The sequence below is a fragment of the Dermacentor silvarum genome, chromosome 1 (assembly GCF_013339745.2).
Source record: "Dermacentor silvarum isolate Dsil-2018 chromosome 1, BIME_Dsil_1.4, whole genome shotgun sequence".
In the NCBI taxonomy this organism is placed as follows: domain Eukaryota; kingdom Metazoa; phylum Arthropoda; class Arachnida; order Ixodida; family Ixodidae; genus Dermacentor; species Dermacentor silvarum.
In genome coordinates this window covers 144,202,783-144,220,950 of record NC_051154.1, presented here as the reverse complement: position 1 = coordinate 144,220,950, position 18,168 = coordinate 144,202,783, and the positions used below count along the sequence as shown (strand labels likewise).

Below are 18,168 nucleotides of genomic sequence, written 5' to 3'. Positions count from 1 at the left end.
GCGTCGTGCAGCGGGTCGAGTGCGTTTCAGCCATCGAACCCTGGTTCAGCCGATGATCAAATCGGGCACCTTTTGCCGGCAGCTTTTGAAGCATGGCCGGCCTCGTCGCGACACAATAGAAAGATGAAAGGGTAAAGGCGGGAGGGGGGCGCGCACCCACAATTGCCGTCGGGGTCCCGGTTGCCGCGCGTTCGGAAGCGCTGTCGACGAAAAACACGGCGATCCGGCGGCTGTCGTTGTGGCGGCGCGAGCGTTTTGTTTTTCGACGGCCGCGCGTCGTCGACGCAGGGGGGAAGTCCGAGCGACGCACACCTCGAGCGACTTTTGGCACAGCGCTCGTCGCGGCGAGCGGGGGCGCGCAGTTGCGGCCGCTGCTGAAGCCACCCATGAGCGCGGCCCACTTTCATGGACTGCATGTGCTCCAAGAAGAGGAGACCGCGCGGGGATGGCGACATGTACCTGCCCCGCGACTGTCACGGTAGGTGCCGCGCCGAGTAGCTTGTGTAGGATGCTTCGATAGCAGCAGCGGTGGCATTTATAACATAAGCCGAGTTTTGCTTGGCGTGCATTCTGACCGATTGTGAGCGCTGCTGCTATTTATGCACCTCCGACCTGCTTTACGAGTATAGCGCTGGCCGAAATTCTAAGGCGCGCCTTCGGAAAATGCTGCCGCTGCCTTCGAAGGCAGCGTCTAGATCCGCGAAGCGCTGCTGATTGGCGGTTTGTTTCTCGTTCTACTTTCACGCCGTAGTTTTAAATAGAAGGCTCGGCATTTTCTAGAGCGACATAACGGCGACAAAGTAGCTAACAGAGCTTCTCGGCCAGCGGGTATACATATCGCTACGTTATTTGACACCTTGATGCATTATTGCATCTATACATGCTGTCTCCAAAGTGCAGTAGGCATTCTGCGGGCGCCCTACTGTCGTCGTCGTAGCTTGCTTGGTAAGCATAAGCGGAGAGTGGAGAAAAAGATGTGGTCCAACGGCTCGCGCTTTTTCTGAGGGCGCGAGAGCCGCCCCTGTGCTCAACCGGGAACACGTGGCCCGCCACGCTTGAGAACTGCGCATCACTGCTCGCGCGCCTCACATTGAACCTGTATCGAGTAGGCCGAGCAGCGCATTCGGCTGCGTCATCTGGGAAGCGCTGTTGAAACATATAGACCAAAAGCAATGGAAGTACGTTTCCAAGCAAGGAGATACTCTTGATTTCGCGATTATGTCGTTGAATATGCCCATTAGTGCGAACATGCGGCCGGCCTTCTGTCGTTCTGATACTGTTGTCGGAACGGAATCCGCCTCGGGTGTCAGCATCTTCTGCAGGCTGTGACATGCCACCAGTGATCGTCACGCATGCATGTCGCGTTGGGAGTGCGCACCGCGCTGCCCTCGTTTCGACGCGGCTGTTGCTGGGGGGACCGCATGCACCGGGCTTCCAAATGAATCATTGTTCCGATGCGATGTTCCGTTTCTGATCGGCCACGCTACACTGGCGTGGGAAAACATGGGTGCGCTGCCTTGGCGACCTCGCGGTCGGCGTTGCTCCACGCGCTGCTCTTTCGCCATGGCTGCTTGCAACCGCGTGATGCACTCAATAGGAAACTCCAGACAGCTCTTGTGTTTGCTGCCACGCATTCTGCAGAAAGGAGTAAGAAACGACTCTGGGACAGAAAAAAAAAAAGGTTGCGCAGATACAGCGCGCATGTTGGAATCTATGTGAAGCGGGTAATGCTATATAAAACTAAATGTGATGCCGTACAGGTGTTTTTATTGTCATCCTATTCAACGTGTAACCTCACGCAGTGTCTATGCTCTACACCGTTAACATGATTGCCGAAATAGCAGTAGCGGCTCATGCGAACTGAGCGTCGACGCAGTGACGATCACAAAGGGAGGGAAGAATGGCGAGGAGAGGTGTACGGCAGAGAGAAGTATACAGTGGCAAGGCTGACTATTATTCGCCCGTATCATTCCAGCGTCCTTGGCCTAATGGAAATTGGCGCGCGCGCGCCAATTTCCATTACGTGACGACGTGACGCACGCTCCAATCGTCTAGTTGGCGTTGGCACGAGAGAAGTATGGTGCGATTATGGCCTAATACGTTTGCCGCATTCGCCAGTACACTTGCATATGCGGACGATCTCGCTTTTCGTTTATTTATTTATATTAGTGTCCAAACTGTGGTATCCAGAATAGAGGAATTCTGAACTGTTTCTGGTGTGCGAATGAACTGCTCAGGACTGTGATTTCCCTCATGGATGTTTACACCGACACAGTTCGCTGGTATTGAATGGTTTTGTGTGGCACCAAAATACCTTGGCGTTCCGTTAGATGCGTATAAGTGCAATTATTGGACAGAACGAGTTCCAACCCCGAAGCTTATTATGCCCAATTTTTTGTGCAGCTGTTTATACCAGAAATTAGCAAAAAAGAAGAAAAAAAAAAAAACCGACTATCCCGACAGTAGGATGATGTCATGGGTGAATTCACTGAGCTGGGTTGTGGTGCTGAATCCGCACCGAAAACCGTGTTGAGCATCCGATAAAACATTATTGGACTCTAGAAATTCAATGATATGTTTGTAAATTATGTGTTCGAGTATTTTACAAGAATTAAATGTGATAGAAATGGGTCTGTAGTTCAGCAAGGATTGCTTATTGCCGGATTTGAATAGTGGAAGAATTTTAGCCGATTTCCAGGCAAAAGGGACAACAGACGTCGAGAGAGATTTCTGAAAAATAACAGTTAAATATCGACTAGTCCATAAAGAGTATCTAATGAGGAATGCATTATCTATATTGTCGGGACTACCTTTCTTTTTCGGATCAAGTTTCAACATCAAATTCAGCACACCCTGGTTCGAAACAACAATGTCATCAATAGAACTATGCGTCGGCTCTATAAGAAGAGGAACAACGGAGTTATCAAGCGTAAAAACAGTGCAGAGCCAGTTCAGAGCCAATTGTTCCTTAATACAGTCTCCTCTCGTTCCTCATACATCTCAATTTTTGGCAGAACTAAAGCGTGAAATTTATTGTTGGCAATAAAACTCTTCTACGTGCTGCAAATAAATTTTCAATGTTCCAGTATTTACACTGAGCGGTTTCACCGAATAGTTGCAACATTTATTTGGCGATCAAGATATGAGCCTGAGAGAGAGAGAGAGAGAGAGAGAGAGAGAAAGACGTTTATTAAATTATAAAAAAAATAGAAATTGTACATGTATTAAAAGGCAACCCCAGTGGTTTTTCCGGCGAGGTGCCTAGCTTAGGTTAATGGTTTCGCTTCTTACAAGGTAGATGAGCAAGCTGTCATATATAGCTTTGCGGTGCTGAGGGGTCCTTCTAGGAAGGATCCAGTCAGTGAGTGTGACGACTGAGCTCTGCAGCCCAGCAAGGCAGATTCCTCGCAGTGAGGATAGGCCAGCACATGTCCATAGCAGGTGGTGTGCTGTGACTGGCACACCGACTGGATCCTTCCTAGAGGGACCCCTCAACACCGCAAAGCTATATATGACAGCTTGCTCATCTATCTTGTAAGAAGCGAAACCATTGTACGAAACCAGCTGTACGTCACAATGGTCTATGCCAATTAAAGTGCATAGGGACGTTGAGTTTTCTTACTTTTACAAACAAGCAGTTGAATGTAGCCGGGGTTGCCTTTTCATACATGTACAATTTCTATTTTTTATAATTTAATAAACGTCTTCAGGTGGGGTCAAGCGACTTGTCAATGTATTGGGCTTTGAACGCAGGCGTGACTGCAGTCACGCCTGCGTGACTTTCACGCCTGCGAACTTTCACGCCTGCGAAAAAGATTGTCGCGCCTCACGGCATGCCGTGAGGCGCGACAATCTTTTTCGGACCAGTAAGTGCAGGTGGACTTAGATTGGGGCACCTTTATGTTGGACAAATGGTCTCTAGATTCTTATTTGTGACTATTATTCGTTACTCCGGGCGTTTTTTCAGGTGAATCTCGTCAATATTTTTCCAAATTTAATTGCTCCGACATATTTCTATTCGTGTTCCTATTTGCAGGGACTCATGCATGAAGTGTTCTTGTCAGTGTGTTTATTTGGCAGTTAGGTTCTCAAATGAATATTTCTCTATCTCACGTAAAACTGTGTATAAAGATATAATAGCTGCTTTTTCCTCCTCAGTTGTACCGACTGCATATCGGCTTATCTGTACATGACGCGCTTGCACGAGTCCGTAAAAGGCCTGTTTCTTCTCACTCCAAGAAATTCTTCTATAAATTGCTCACTGAAACACTATCCGTTACGGCCTGATTAAGTCAGAAAGGTACTTTTGTGTATCCAATTAATTGTCTCTGTGATGTATCGGAAATTATGGAACACTGTTTTTTTTTTTTTTTTTTTTTTTTTTTTTTTTTTTAAGGTTTCATGGACGCCGTTTTATTCGAAATGTCTTCCAGAGAAAAAAGAAAAAAAAAACTTGTTCTGAACCTTCATACCATATACATATCTCATGTCATCTAAAAGCGATGCAAGTTTGCCCTTTTTGCACAAACACCTTCTGACATGTTGCTATTTATGGGGCTGCACAGTTTACAAAAAACTCGCATCTTACACCGGAATTCAGAGCCAATTGTTCCTTCAAAATCACATTTCATTCAAGTGCTTTTGCATTTGAAAGGATTTTATCATAGAAGTGACTGTCCATCGGATTGGCACCTTCTGTTGGTGAAGTATGTTAGCTTGCCTTCCTTTTTGGAGAAGTGTTTTCAATATTAATGGTCGTGTGTAGTGTTTGTGCTTGCAGATACGGCTATGGCAGTCTTCGCTGCTATTTGTATAGTTCACGGGTGTATCTTTTTCTTTGTCATGATAAATACCACGAAAAAAAATTTCTTGTGGCCTGATAGACCATCAGAATGTTGCGCTAGGAAGTCGGAGGTTATATTATCCCGCCATCGCTCACGTAATCCTTTCAATTTCTTTGTGTGAACGATTTGGAAAGACATCAGCAGCAGCCACTGTCAGCAAAGTACGGAAGGGTTCGCAAGGTAAGCCTCGCTTAAAAATAATAAAAGGGCAAACTTGCTTCAAGGCAGCGGCGTCAGCTGCTGCATTTGCAATTTTAGATCAGCTCTCTCCCGGTGATTATCTCTGCGTCAACCAATCTTCGCCCACCCCGTGGGTGTTCGTTTCGTTTCAGTGTATGTGTGGCTTGCTTAGCTTGGTTGTCTGTAGTCAGGTTAACGGCCGTGATTTCCCAGTCGCGGCAGTTATTTTCATGAAATGTAAGAAGACGACCTAATTATTTTGGACGCTTAATATAATTATAAAAGAGACATTGCATTACTGTCGAGCGCAGACAGCTCTCTACTAGCGAGTTATGCAGTTCTAATACCGTTGTAGGAATGTTTTCATTCTCGCCATTTTTCGTTCTGCTGTGTAGCTCTCAAGGCTTGTCTAGCTAGACTCAGCGACAGTGTATTGAATTTCGCTGCGACGCATCGGCATGATAAAAAAGCAAACGCGTTACTGTTACTGCGTCAGCCTGTTACACGTTCTCGATGACAATGCAAACAGGCACAGGCTTTCGCACACCAGTGCGAAGAGATGTTTCGTTAGGCAAGTCTGGTGCAACAAGAATGTTAGGTGAGTAAGCAGGACAGAATCAGAAAGCAAAAAAAAAAAAAAAAAAAAAAAGAGAGAGAGAGAGAGAGAAAGTGCCAAAACAGATTGTGTGGCTGCGTACGTGCGCCCTGTTTGCTGAGAGCTCGTTTTTCTCTGATGTACCCTCCTGCTGAACCACTTCATAGACTGACCTGTGTCAAAATAAAGGATGTTGCAGCATCGACAGGACTTATCACACCAGAAGGCTGTGCAAGCGTTACTGTACTTGCGATCCATCGGCGTGTGCGAACGCCCATAATGGGAACGTCCTTCCTATATATATATATATATATATATATATATATATATATATATATATATATATATATATGTATATGTTTTTTGGGGGGGGGGGATCTCGCTCTCCATTATCTTTTCAACACTCATTTCCCTCACCTCACTGCAGGGTAGCAAACCGGAAACTCATCTTGTTAACATCCCTGCATTTCCTCTCGATCTCTCTGATGTACCGTGCATAGTTGGCACGTATTCCCAATCCACTACAGTGAGCGGTCTATATGCGAAAGCGTGCGTACCGTCAACCGCCTACCTTCACTATTCTAGCAACAGTGCTGCCACCTCTTGGTCATTCTCGCGGTAAATAAAAGATGTTACGTAAAACATATCGCTCAATACAAATTGCTGCCAAGTTCTATGTGCGAGACAAGTCGAACGGAATTGTTGCCCTTGATTGCCATTGTATCCACTGATTTTTTTTTTTTTTTTTCGAGGTAGAGGAGACGTGGACGGCTAATACACTATTACCTTTATACTATGGTCCCGCCTCCCGGCCCCGAAAGCACTAGGGAAAAGTAGTGTTTAGAGTGTGCGGAATTGTGGCTGGTTGGTGCATTCTTAGAAGGTAGTCAAACAGCGTTTCAGACAGGATATAGTAAAGACGACAGGCAGTGTCCGTCGTCTTTACTTCGTCCTGTCTGAAGCGCTGTTTGATTACCTTTTAAAAAATAGTGCATGTACAGGTACACTAGTGCAGGTCAGTGTAGGTAGCGGCGTCTTGTGGCGCCTTGTTCAAGCACAAAACTTCTTTAGAAACGTTCATTTGTTAGATGCTGTTCTCATCGAAAAAAAAAATTAAAATAGAAAGGCCATCGTACAATCATTATCATGCTGTTGGTCAACGCGTCTACACCAGCAAATGAGTAGTACAAAGCTTGTCATTGTAATAATAGTTTCGCATGCTGTCATTTTAAGCAGGGGCGTAGCCAAGGGGGGGGGGGGGGGGGGGTTCAACTCCCCCCCCCCCCCGAAATTTTTTCCGCAACCCCCCCTCCCCCCCCCCCCCCCCACTTACCCACCCTTTGTTTTCGTCGCTTCGCGCTGACATAATTCAGGAAACCGGTGCCACTATCACAACTTCATTCCTGGGCGCTTACGTTTGGGTTGGTACTTTACAGCGAATCATGTCTGCATATGGAAAAAACTGTGATGGTGTTTGTCAAGGCTTTGACACTCTGTAAAGTTTTGGGCGAGAATGTGGCGGCCGCATTCTGAAGCAACAAATGCGCAACGAATGAAGCAACAAATGCGGCAGCCGCATTTTAGATGATGGCGAAAACGCTCGAGGCCCGTTTACTTAGATTTAGGAGCACGTTTAAAGACCCCAGGTGGTCGAAATCTCCGGTGTACATTTCCGCCGCTTCCCTTCAAGTGCCGGTTAGGCCACGCTCGCGCAGGATAGTCTGCGCCAGAAACGTCTCTTGTTTGCGATTGCGCCCCTACGGAAGGCTGGTAATTACTGTTGTGTTGTTGAATCCCAAACCAGCAATTACGGAAGGCTGGTAGTTGCTGTTTTGTTGTGGAATCCCAAACGAGCAATGTACACACGAAGGGGTTGATGACAGCAGTGAAATTCCACCAACTCGCAACAGAATGCACGAAACAGACAGCCGACAAGCATGAATTACTGCTGTGAGCAGTACAGCGTAAGTAAACTCTTTTTGCAGGCGCTGACAGTTCTCGTCGGAGTTCACGCGTCCTGATAAATTGATTATGTGCACTATGTACTGAACAATACCGGAGTTCTTTCCTGCATCACTAGCACACCAATCAGTCGAGATTCTGTGAGGTACAAGGCCGCTTCCTGTTTGCACCGGCGTAAGTGAAGCAGAAATGAGTTGCACGCACTACTTAAAATGCGTACACATGCCATATCTATGCTGTGCTGTGAAATATTATGTACAATTCTGAATCTGTTGACGTAAAGGCAAATGACGGCTGCACGCTCGCACACAGCGAAAGACATGTGCACAGCGGCCCATGCACTTGCCGCAAGAAATGCAACCCTCTCGTATGAGGGAGCAGGGCGACGAAAGCTTCAAAAGAAAAAAAAAAAAAAAAAAAGCATTACGCGTGTTTGCGTGCATTTCAGTTTTCTAGCGCAAAGACGCAGCGAACAAGCTATTGCTATGGGAGTAGGTATAGCCTGGTCACGCGTGCATTTTCACGCGTATAGCCGTCCTTGACTCTTGAAACGCACTTCGCCCCGACGAGGACGACGCCATCTACGCTTTGATCGCACGGGTCGTCTCAATGATGCGTATTCGAAGACTGGTCCATTCAGTGGCGCGATGAGAGACCGTTGCTCCAAACGCCCACTGTACCTGTCGTACATACTGTATTTACTGAGCTTAGTTTACTTTTGACTTAATTTCTTCACAAGCACACGCACACGCGAGGGGGGGGGGGGGGGTCCCATGTCTTTGATAGACATGTATAGAGTCTGCTTAAACTACCGATATTTACTATCGATCACGCGACCTAGAGGAAAGCGGAAGCTTGCCCCCCCCCCCCCCCCCGGAAAAATATTTCTGGCTACCCTGTGTCATTGAACTCAACGTCACTGGATGCCGTCACCATTGCCGCTGCTTACGTCTACGCAAGGATGTTATATACAGGGTTATATATATATATATATATATATATATATATATATATATATATATATATATATATATATACACAAAAATTAACAATTTTTAAGTTTTACGGAATTTTTTAAAATAGGTAGCAAATAAGGTAGCAAATAATTCTTATCGTTGAGCTGGGTTATTCGAAGAGGCGGACATTAGTAGCACAAGAAATCGAAATACATATTCAACTAATTAACAAAAGTTGACTAGTGAACTTCTTAGTTACATTACGATGCATATTGCAATTTACGAATTGTAACCGGTGAGTTTGCAAGAGCATGCACTTGAAATGAATTTCTAGGATGACTTTAGAGGCTGCTCAGATCGAAAAATTCTGGTTACAAAATATCCACGCGCTTTTGGAAGTAACCGCTGCAGGTGTAAACACTACCAAGGCTGAGCTTTTCGTTGTGTCATAAAAAAACTGGGTCCATAGAAATCGATTGCCAGTCTCTTTAAACATATCCTAGGTTTAGCGACGCCATTTTTACATTAAAATGACGATAAAATTAATCAGGCTGTCATCAGTGCAAAGTGCAACATTTTTTAAGGGGTATAATAAAAATCGGTTGCCAGTCCCTTTAAATAACTCTTAATCAGCACTTAGCTAGTTGGTTCACGATATAAAGTAAAATAAAAGAGCGCAAAAATAAGCACTTTGCGATAAACACTTTGTATTGAGATCCTTCAATTTTACTTTATGGATCCTTTTCGCTGAGCAGTTTGTTCTAAAGAAACGAGGTGCCGCTTACGGCGGCGCGCCATACGTCGCCTCAGCGACCGCGCACGAATACGAAACATTACCGCTTCTACCTTGCTTCTGTGCGATGAGCTGTCGGAAATGCAATTGAGTTTTCGCTAACGCACTGTGCCCCATTCATGCTGGTTTGAATCATGTTTATTAAAGACGTGTGCAGTAGTTGGCTGCAAATATAGTGACTGGGATATTAAGGAATGTAATGAATATGTGGGGCCAAGTTTGCGGACCGCTGCTGCAACTGTCTGTACGTGTTTCCGTCACTCGGCTTTCCTCGATGATACACAAATTTGCTCATCCGCCAGCGTTGTATCGCCAACCTTCAAAGAAAGGGCTCCAGCCCAGGTACGTCGGCAAGAGTCAGTACCGTTCGTTAAACAATGATAAAGCGAGTAGCGCCGCTTCCTCTCGTAGTAGGTTTCGCGCACAGCATCTACACACATCTACCCCAACTGGCACGGAAACTTACGCCCACTCTTTCGCCAACTTGTCAAGAATAAGTGAATGGGCGCACACTTGAATGTATGCGCACTATATACGCACAATAAATGACGGTACTACACCGATAGCGCACGAATGGTCGAAGCTGAATGTTTCGTGACGGTTCACAGGAGTAAGGGAGTTACTAGCGACAATACGTCTTTGCTACAAGGTATTACAATGTGCAGAACAGGTATACGTTTCAGGCCTTGTGCGCAGCAAGAATAAATCTAACGGAACTGAGCACACCCGCGAGCGATTAGGCAGAATATAATCAGACCGAGGAAATATAACCGCACCGAGGAACCTTACTGAGTCAGAAACGTGACAAGCCGCTGCTTCGAAATATTTGCCCCCTCCCCAAATAAAGAACGAATACCAAAACACTATAATCCTGATTCAATTCATGAGCGGACAGTTTGGATAGCTTCGAATACATATTTAGCCCCGCTTTTAGAACAAGCAGCATATGCGCTGCTCGCGCCGTTCGTACAAAGCGAAAGCGCTTTTACATGTCCTCTGAAGCTGTGGCCGAAGCGTCGTGTCGTCCACCCAGTCACCGTCTACTATATCTCCCGAAACAGAGGTTTGCTGAGCCGCACCTGCGTCATACACATCCATTGTAAACACGCAAGCAACTGAGGCAGTTAAGGCAAACAATGGACGCGTCACCACGTGATCAAACATGGCAGCGCCCACGGGATCGCCGCGAAAAGGCTCAATGTCTTAATCCGCAACCCTCTGCTACGGTCTCTCTCCCTCAGTGTTGCCTTGGGACGTTAAAGGAGTACTGACATAATTTCGAAGTTATATGGAACCTCTACCGCACACTTCTCGCATGAAAGGGAAGATTGCCATTCACCCGACTGTAGCACGAAGCTTTCCTTTGTAGCTTGATGCTTCACTCGGGTGGATCACAATTTTCCCTTTCTCCACCTTGCGGGCTTCCGCAGAATCGATTTGACACTTCTCGTACGTAACAGGATCATCACACTTAGCAAACAAGAAGCGTTGGGACACTTATAAGATATTTGAATTTGATGGTAAAGTTGTCTCGAAATGTCCGACCTGGCGTCTACATTATCGTGACACAAGGGCGAAATTGTGGTAGTAATATTTGTTTTTAATGCGAAGGAATTATATGCCCCATTACGCGAAAATCTGTCGGCGTGACCGAACGATGGTGCCAAAAATGGCCGACGTTGCAAACAGTAAAAACACGTAAAAAATACTCCGATTGATGCCACACTTCTCAGGGAGGTTCGTGTAAGCAGAGTAAATTAATGGAGTTGAAAATTAAATTTGGTGCGTGTTGTTCTGGGTGAGAATCGAACCCGAGCCTCCGCGGTGCGAGACGAGCACGCTTCCCCGACTCCACGGCGGCTTTTTTTTTCTCTCTCTCTTTATTACCGGCTTGGCAAAAAAAGGTACATTGTAAAAAGTTACATGAGCATAAAAACACTACTCAGTGTCTGACCAGTGTGTTGTGATAAAAAGGATTTAGCGCGGTCAGTTTGCCCAAAACAGGCAACCAATCGGGAGGATCGCTTTGTGCACGGAAAAATTTGCGTATGTATAACACACTTTCAATAAAGTACGGTTGAGCAGGGGTCACTACAATATGCTCATGCTTCACATCCATACGCGTTCTCCACACGCTATGCATGCACAGAAGCATTAACAGATCGCAGGGCACTCCCCCTGGTTCAGCGCATGGCAGGAAACGTATCCCAAATGGACCTATCGGCAAATCCTTTTTAATGCTGCGTTTTCGAACATCCCACTAAAACACTACGTCATGACAGTCGAGAAAGATATGCTCGATCGTCTCCGGTTTTTTGCAGATCAAGCAGTTCACATCTTCACTGGGAGAGTGTCTGTATGCATTTGGAAAAAGAAAGATTTAACGGAGGCTCTTACCGGCATTCTTTTAACTCTATTAAGAACATCTCGTTCTGAACCCAAAACAAATACTGTACGATACATAGGGACAGGCAAGAATGTGTCAACAAGATCTCTGTACAATTTCTTACAAGTAACTACGGCCAGATATTCACTTGAAAATCTCGTCTTAAGTATATCAAAAGACGCGACCACTTCGCGCAAGAACGCACTTAAAGGGGCCCTGAACCCCCCTCTGGCTTGGTGAAATAACCTAGTCCGCGGGTAGCATACGCTGCTGTGAACATCTCAGCCAAGTTTTGCTGTCGTACGCGGTGCGTGGAGCTCGCAAGCGGCGCGCGAAGTCACCTTTCTCTCAAACGCCCTCGTTTCAACAGAGCCATGATCCTCACTCTCTTCTGTGTGCTTTATTGCGCAATAAAGTACATTCCAATACGCGGCTGCTATTCGTCGCTGCGGTCGGTCACACTGCGGCCGCCGCCGGGTGCCGCCACGAGTTCACTGGCTAAGCGTACTGCGGCTCTCTGAGGACAACCGCGTTTGGCTTACGTTTGGCGCGACGTAGACACCAAAATCTGAAATTTTTACTGCGCGCCACGGTGACGTTTTGAAGGCGGAGCGTTGTGGCCCCGCCCCACTCCGCCGTAGCTTTCGCAGTGCAAGGCATTGAAGGGAGGGGGAGCACAGCGGAGGTTTTGTTTGATTGCCAATAACTCCGCTTCTGCTGAACGCATTGAAGTACTTTTTGCGGCAAAGTATTTCTGAAAGAGCTTATTTTCACCTCAAATGTTTTTCTCCACTTCGACAAAAAGTGGTTTAGGGCCCCTTTAAAGCCATTGACTCTGTATATATGGACGACACTACATAATCAGGCAAAGAATCACGTAATCACACTTGAATCATTGTTCTCGGAAAAGCATCCTTTTGGTTTCGCACAAAAAAAAAAGAACCTGGTTACAATTTGCTTGAGGAACCAAATGTGACAATCCCAGCCCTCCATTCATCACTCTATAAAACATTGCTACGGCTTGTACGGTCCCATGTTGACGCCCAAATAAACGCCCCGAGTACTCTATGCAGCTTTTGCACGGACTTCCTTGTCAGACATAACGCTTACAACACGTAAAAGATTTTAGCGAATAAAAACAAATTGCACACAGTCGCTCTTGCAAACATTCAAAATTTATGCCCTCCCCATTTGCCAGTCTGAGCTTTCAGTCGCACTACTTCGTTTGCCCAATTTTCTTTGGTCTCACGATAGAGTTCGAGTGGAACACCTACGTAGGTTCCTGGTGTTAACGCCCATTGCATTTTACAAAACTTCTCCGGCGTGTATTACCATCTCCTGTGCCAAAAACCAAAACACTTAGTCCAGCTAATAGCACTTCCATTTGCATTACAAACATTTTCAGCATCTTTTACAACTTCTCTAACACTTTCACGGTCCGTACAAAACACTGCTACATCATCAGCATATGCTAAAATTTGAACTTCAGTTTCATAAAAAAATGTCGCAGTTTTGCCTTGAAATATCAATTGCGATAGCAAATTAGTAGAGAACTATTCGGAGTAGAGACAGTAGTTTTAGTCGGCTGCATAAACTTGGAGACATTCGCTTACTAACTGAATTAACAAGCTTGGTGTCAGCGCGCACAAGCAAACATGAATAGATCACACTGAATGACCTCAGACAACGACTGTCAAAACGCTGGCAGCAAGCGCAGCCGCCGTAGCGGGCGAAGGTTCGTGCGGTCTATCGCTTCAGCGGAAACTGAGCGGCGAATGCACAGCGCATACAAAGGTCAGAGCCGTGTGGAGATAAGAGACGGTGCGGGCGACCGCCACAGCCAGGCAAAGTACAAGCGCAGTTGTTGGCAGAGTAGAAGCTGCCCCCCACCCTCCCTCCCGCGCTACCTTCCCGCTTTCTTGCTTTCGCGTGGGAGATTGAGTGGCCAGTTCCCCTTGCGCCCGGTTGCAAGATACGGATTTCGTGCCGCAGCACAGCGTCGTCCCGCCTCCCTCTCCTCCCATAGCCCCACGGCCTTTCGCGCGATGGTAGCGTTTGCTTTCCGCCGTGCGTTCGCTCTCCGTGATAGCGCGCGTCCCCCGCGCGCTTTCACTCGCGCATACGGCGCGCGGCGACGATTTTATCGCCCTTGGACTTTATACGGAACCTCACGGCGACGACGACGGCAGAAATCCGGTTGAAGTGTCCATATAATTGCTATCGCAATAAAAGTGTATCCCCGGATGTTTGGTCTTGTAAGCAGTCGCAAACAAAAAGGCTCGAGGTAGAGAGCGAAAAGCAGGGGAAATAAAAGGCAGCCTTGTCTCACAGATGACTGCACAATTGTACTCTCACTTAACTGCCTATTTATTACCAGCTTCGCACTACAACCATTGTGCATCATTTTAATGCCTTCTGTAATAACGGTTCGAACGTTGACATGATCTAATATTGAGAACAAAACTTGCTGTGCAACTTTGTCAAACGCCTTGTGTAGATCTAATTGCAACATGGCCACACGCCCATGCATTGCATCGCAGCATTCAAGGACACTTCTAGTTATGAACATTGGTAAAGATTGTTCTGCCTTTTATGCCGCAAGTCTGATGTGGACCTACAAGTGACTTAATTTCACTTTGAAGACGCCGAGCTAAAACCTTCATATAGATATTGTAGTACAAACTAACCTAATCGGATCATTCCCTTTAGGAATTAGTATTACGTGCGACGTTCGAAACGATGGAGGATTTTCGTAGCATTCGCTAAACAGTCGTTCAAGGGCGACTGCCATTTCTGTTCTAAAGGCTTTATATATAGATGCACCGAAACCATCGGGCCCAGGAGACCTGTTTGAACTTAGTTCCTGAATCGCTGTTTGAATTTCGGCTACTGTAATACGAGCTTCAAGGTCATACACAAGGTCGTCGTCTAGTCTCGGCATCAGCGATATAAATTCTGTTCTGAAGCACTCAGTGTTCGGTATTTTCAGATTGAATAGATCTCTAATATTCGACGAACGCCCGCTCGATCATTTCACTTCGATCTGGGGGACTTCGTGTTGATAGTATATTTTATCTCTCTCGACAATGCGTACCTTTTTTTCATCACCAAGCGCCCGTTTGGTGGGCGTCTCTCCGAGCCAGTCTTTCGTTACGCGCCCTTATCACCCCACCACGGTACGTTTAATCGTCGATTGCCTCCGAGCTTAGTTTTTGTCTCTTTAATTTCTTTTGTGAACAATCCCGGTTTGTAACCCTCCATACTAAGCATAAAATCTAGGGCACCGTGAAGCTCTTTTTCTTCTTTTACTTTCCGCTGAAGCGTACATGATCTGTCAATCGGAGCTATTTTAATATCGCATTTGAACTGTTCTCATAATTTAATAAAACTTCTAGACTCGCTTCGCAGCATGTTCACTATATAATCCTCGACTTTGGTCATGTACTCTTTATCTTCCAGTAGTTTATCATTAAACTTCCATAAGTCCCAATTAAACTTCGTAGCTATTTTCTTCATACCGATTGTAACCATGACTAGACAGTGGTCACTGCAACTGACATAGATCGTCTGATAGCCACTATATAACAGCGAACATTCGATAGGAACACATATACGATCCATTCTAGCATGACTACTTCCTTGAAAGTGAGTGTACTTTGCCTGGCCTTCATGCGTCAATATCAAGCCTTAATCTTCAAGCTCATGCTCACAATTTCTGTAGGTAACTCAGCGCTCTTGTCGCGAAAGGAACGGTTTGTTGTCTTATCCTCTGGTCTGCAGACGCAATTGAAGTCGCCAAGCATTATTACACGCCTTTCAGTCAGTAAGAATGACTTGTGTATCACATTCGGATGTATCACTCGGAGCCACTCGAGCCGATTTAAAATCGCATATCACAAGACGTCCACTTTCACATGAAAACACAGCATCAACAGCCCCAATAGCGTTTCTTACAAAAATCACACATCCACCCGCCCTTCCAACTTTTGTGAACAATCAGCATGATCGACACACGCAAACACAGTATCTGCTGCGATAGACTTCTGCAATTCTGTCTGTTCTTCGCCTTCAGTTTTGGTTTCCTGAACCGCGAGCAAATCGATTTCGTTTTCTAGCAGAAGGCGGCTCAGTAGCTGTTCTTTTCTACGCACAGACAGCCCTCTTGCATAAAGCGTAGCCACACGTAAACTAGTCGCGAGGTTGCTAGCCATCTAAGGTGTTGGGGATCGCCGATCTGTCTACTCACACGTCGACCAGGGGAAATCCATATTCGTTCTGGCGCTGGAGCTTGGTGTTGTCCCGATCAAAGACCGGGCTTATGCCGTTGTGGCAGGAAGAGCCTCCGCTAAGGCGGAGGCAAAGCAGACGCAATCCTACGGTCCGGTGGCACGTTCGGTTTGGGCTTGAACGTCCCGTGGCGCGTTAGGGGTGCCTTCGGCGGAGGCTCCTCGCCGCGTTCACCATCCGGACTTGATTCCTGGTTGTCTGAATCCTCTTGTGCCACTTCACTGGTAAGCTTGAAGCTGCGGACATCTCGGCGTCAGTGTCCTCCTGGTTGTCGCACTGCTGCCCAGTCGTAGCAAGGCTTACAGCACTCACTCAGCTTTTTTTTTTTGGCGGTGCCACTGGCCCTGAAGCGGCGACCGGCTGTGTTGCATCATTACTGGCTTGGCTGGTTTTCTGAAGGGGTGCGGTTTCCTTGGAAGTTGATTCCTTGGTCGCATCATCTCCACCACTTCCACGGCTTGCCTCGACCGCTTCTACTTCGTCCATGATGTGTTCGGCAGCCTCATCTCTGCGCACCTGGCCCGTAACGTTAGTGTAGGTCCGCACGCACTGGGTCTCGTCGTGGCCGAAACGACGGTAGAGCCTGCAACGTGGCACACGGCAGTCTTGGCGTATGTGTCCGGTGCCACGGCACCGGAGGCAGAGCGGGGCTTTACCAGGAACATGTTACGAGAGCGACTTCCTCAGAAACACGCAGTTGATGTGGCAGGTCCTCAATGGTAACGCCCACCTTCAGTTTCAGAGTAACCGACCGTGTTGTTGAAGCTTTGTCGATGCAGCCTCTAAACCTTCCACTTATCACGGGAGATTTCTGTCACCTTTCCGAACGCCGCCAATGCCGCTCGCACGTCGTCGTCTTGCACGCCGTGAAGAAGCCAAAACAGCTTCAGCCTGACACCTTGGTTGGTCGGGTCAATGGCGACGCAGCGGTGGTCTTTCACATTAAACGCTTCGGTATGAAGAATATCTTCGCTTCTTCGCCGTTGAAAGTAACTGCCCACAGGTGGTTCATCTGATATGCCCCGAGGGCCGCCACATCCGGCAGCAATGACAGACGCGACAACGCATCACGAAAATGGTCGCCGCGATATGGCCTGGCCCTGATATCACCTTGCAAAAATACCGTGTTCAAAACACTCGAACCTGAAGGCAGATGCGGAACAACCATTTCATATTCCTCGGCAAGCTTTTCAGTGCTCTTGATACCGGGGCTGCTAAAGCCGCTCCTTGGGAGCCCATGATGCACGCATCCGTCACGCGTCCGTCAGTGCTTGCTTCCGAGCCACGCCAGCTTACTAAAGGCTCGCCTAGTGCGTGCGTGATTGCACACGTCACGTCGCAGCCATTTGGCTGACTAAAGGCGGGCACTGACGGCACAGACAATGGGGAGGATGTGGCGCCACGTCATAAGTGTATAACATGAGCGCGCGTTCATGACGTTCCGATGTCTACAAACAGTATAATGCTTTCGCATTTCCACACGTAAGCATTCTTGAATGTGTATGCCGATTTCCCCCCCCTCTGTCTTCTATATATACAAGGTGTCCCAGCTATCGTGTAGCACGATTTAAAAAAAAAAGAGGAACGGCGTTACGGGAAGCAAACCTAGTGTGTATTGATTCCAGTACAGTGGAGTAGCCGCCAGTATTTTTTTTCGTTACTGATATTTAATTAATTAATTGTAATTAATTATCTTACTCGAGAAGTACTGTCCTAATTATCAAAGTGTCAATGAGAAAGTTGTAGAGCAACATGAAAAACTTCCGATACAGCTCTCTGTTGCTCAATACGTGCTACAGAAAAGTGTTTTTCCGAGCGTGAAAGAAGCCCGCGAATACACGCAAAGTGCCTCGAGCGGCCAGAGCGGCTTCTTTCACACGTAACCGATAAAAAAAAATAATAATAATAAAAAAAAAAAAAACCGACGCAGCAGCAACCCCGTGATGCCGCCGCGTTATCCTACGTACAGGGAATCTGCGACGGCGGTGGCGGCACGGCCCCGCGATGGATGGATGAGGCTGAACCCTTTAAATCGGGCGGTGGCATTCGCCACCTAGCCATGACTATTAACATATTTTGTACTTTGTGGTGGGTGAAATTTCACCCCTGCCTTGATTTTATCCACCAATCAGATAACCTCCGTTTGGTTATTTCTACCCGCTTAA

At 46.8% G+C, this 18,168-nt stretch overlaps 1 protein-coding gene and 1 long non-coding RNA gene across 4 annotated transcripts in view; one reads left to right on the top strand and one right to left on the bottom strand.

Annotated features, from left to right (window-relative positions):
* The window catches only part of LOC119436181 (ubiquitin carboxyl-terminal hydrolase CYLD), a 138,313-nt gene that overhangs the window by 39,744 nt on the left and 80,401 nt on the right, over nt 1-18,168 (top strand). The window contains exon 1 of one of the 3 annotated variants that reach the window (XM_037702956.2): nt 208-478. The exons of the other annotated variants lie outside the window; for them this stretch is intronic. Within the exon in view, the coding sequence (XP_037558884.1) occupies nt 406-478 (73 nt within the window). The 5' untranslated portion in view covers nt 208-405. Of the gene's footprint in view, nt 1-207; nt 479-18,168 lie in introns of those variants that run through there. 3 annotated transcript variants of the gene reach the window in all.
* Nucleotides 1-18,168, bottom strand: part of LOC125940237 (uncharacterized) — a 148,665-nt gene that overhangs the window by 97,561 nt on the left and 32,936 nt on the right. The window lies entirely within an intron of this gene.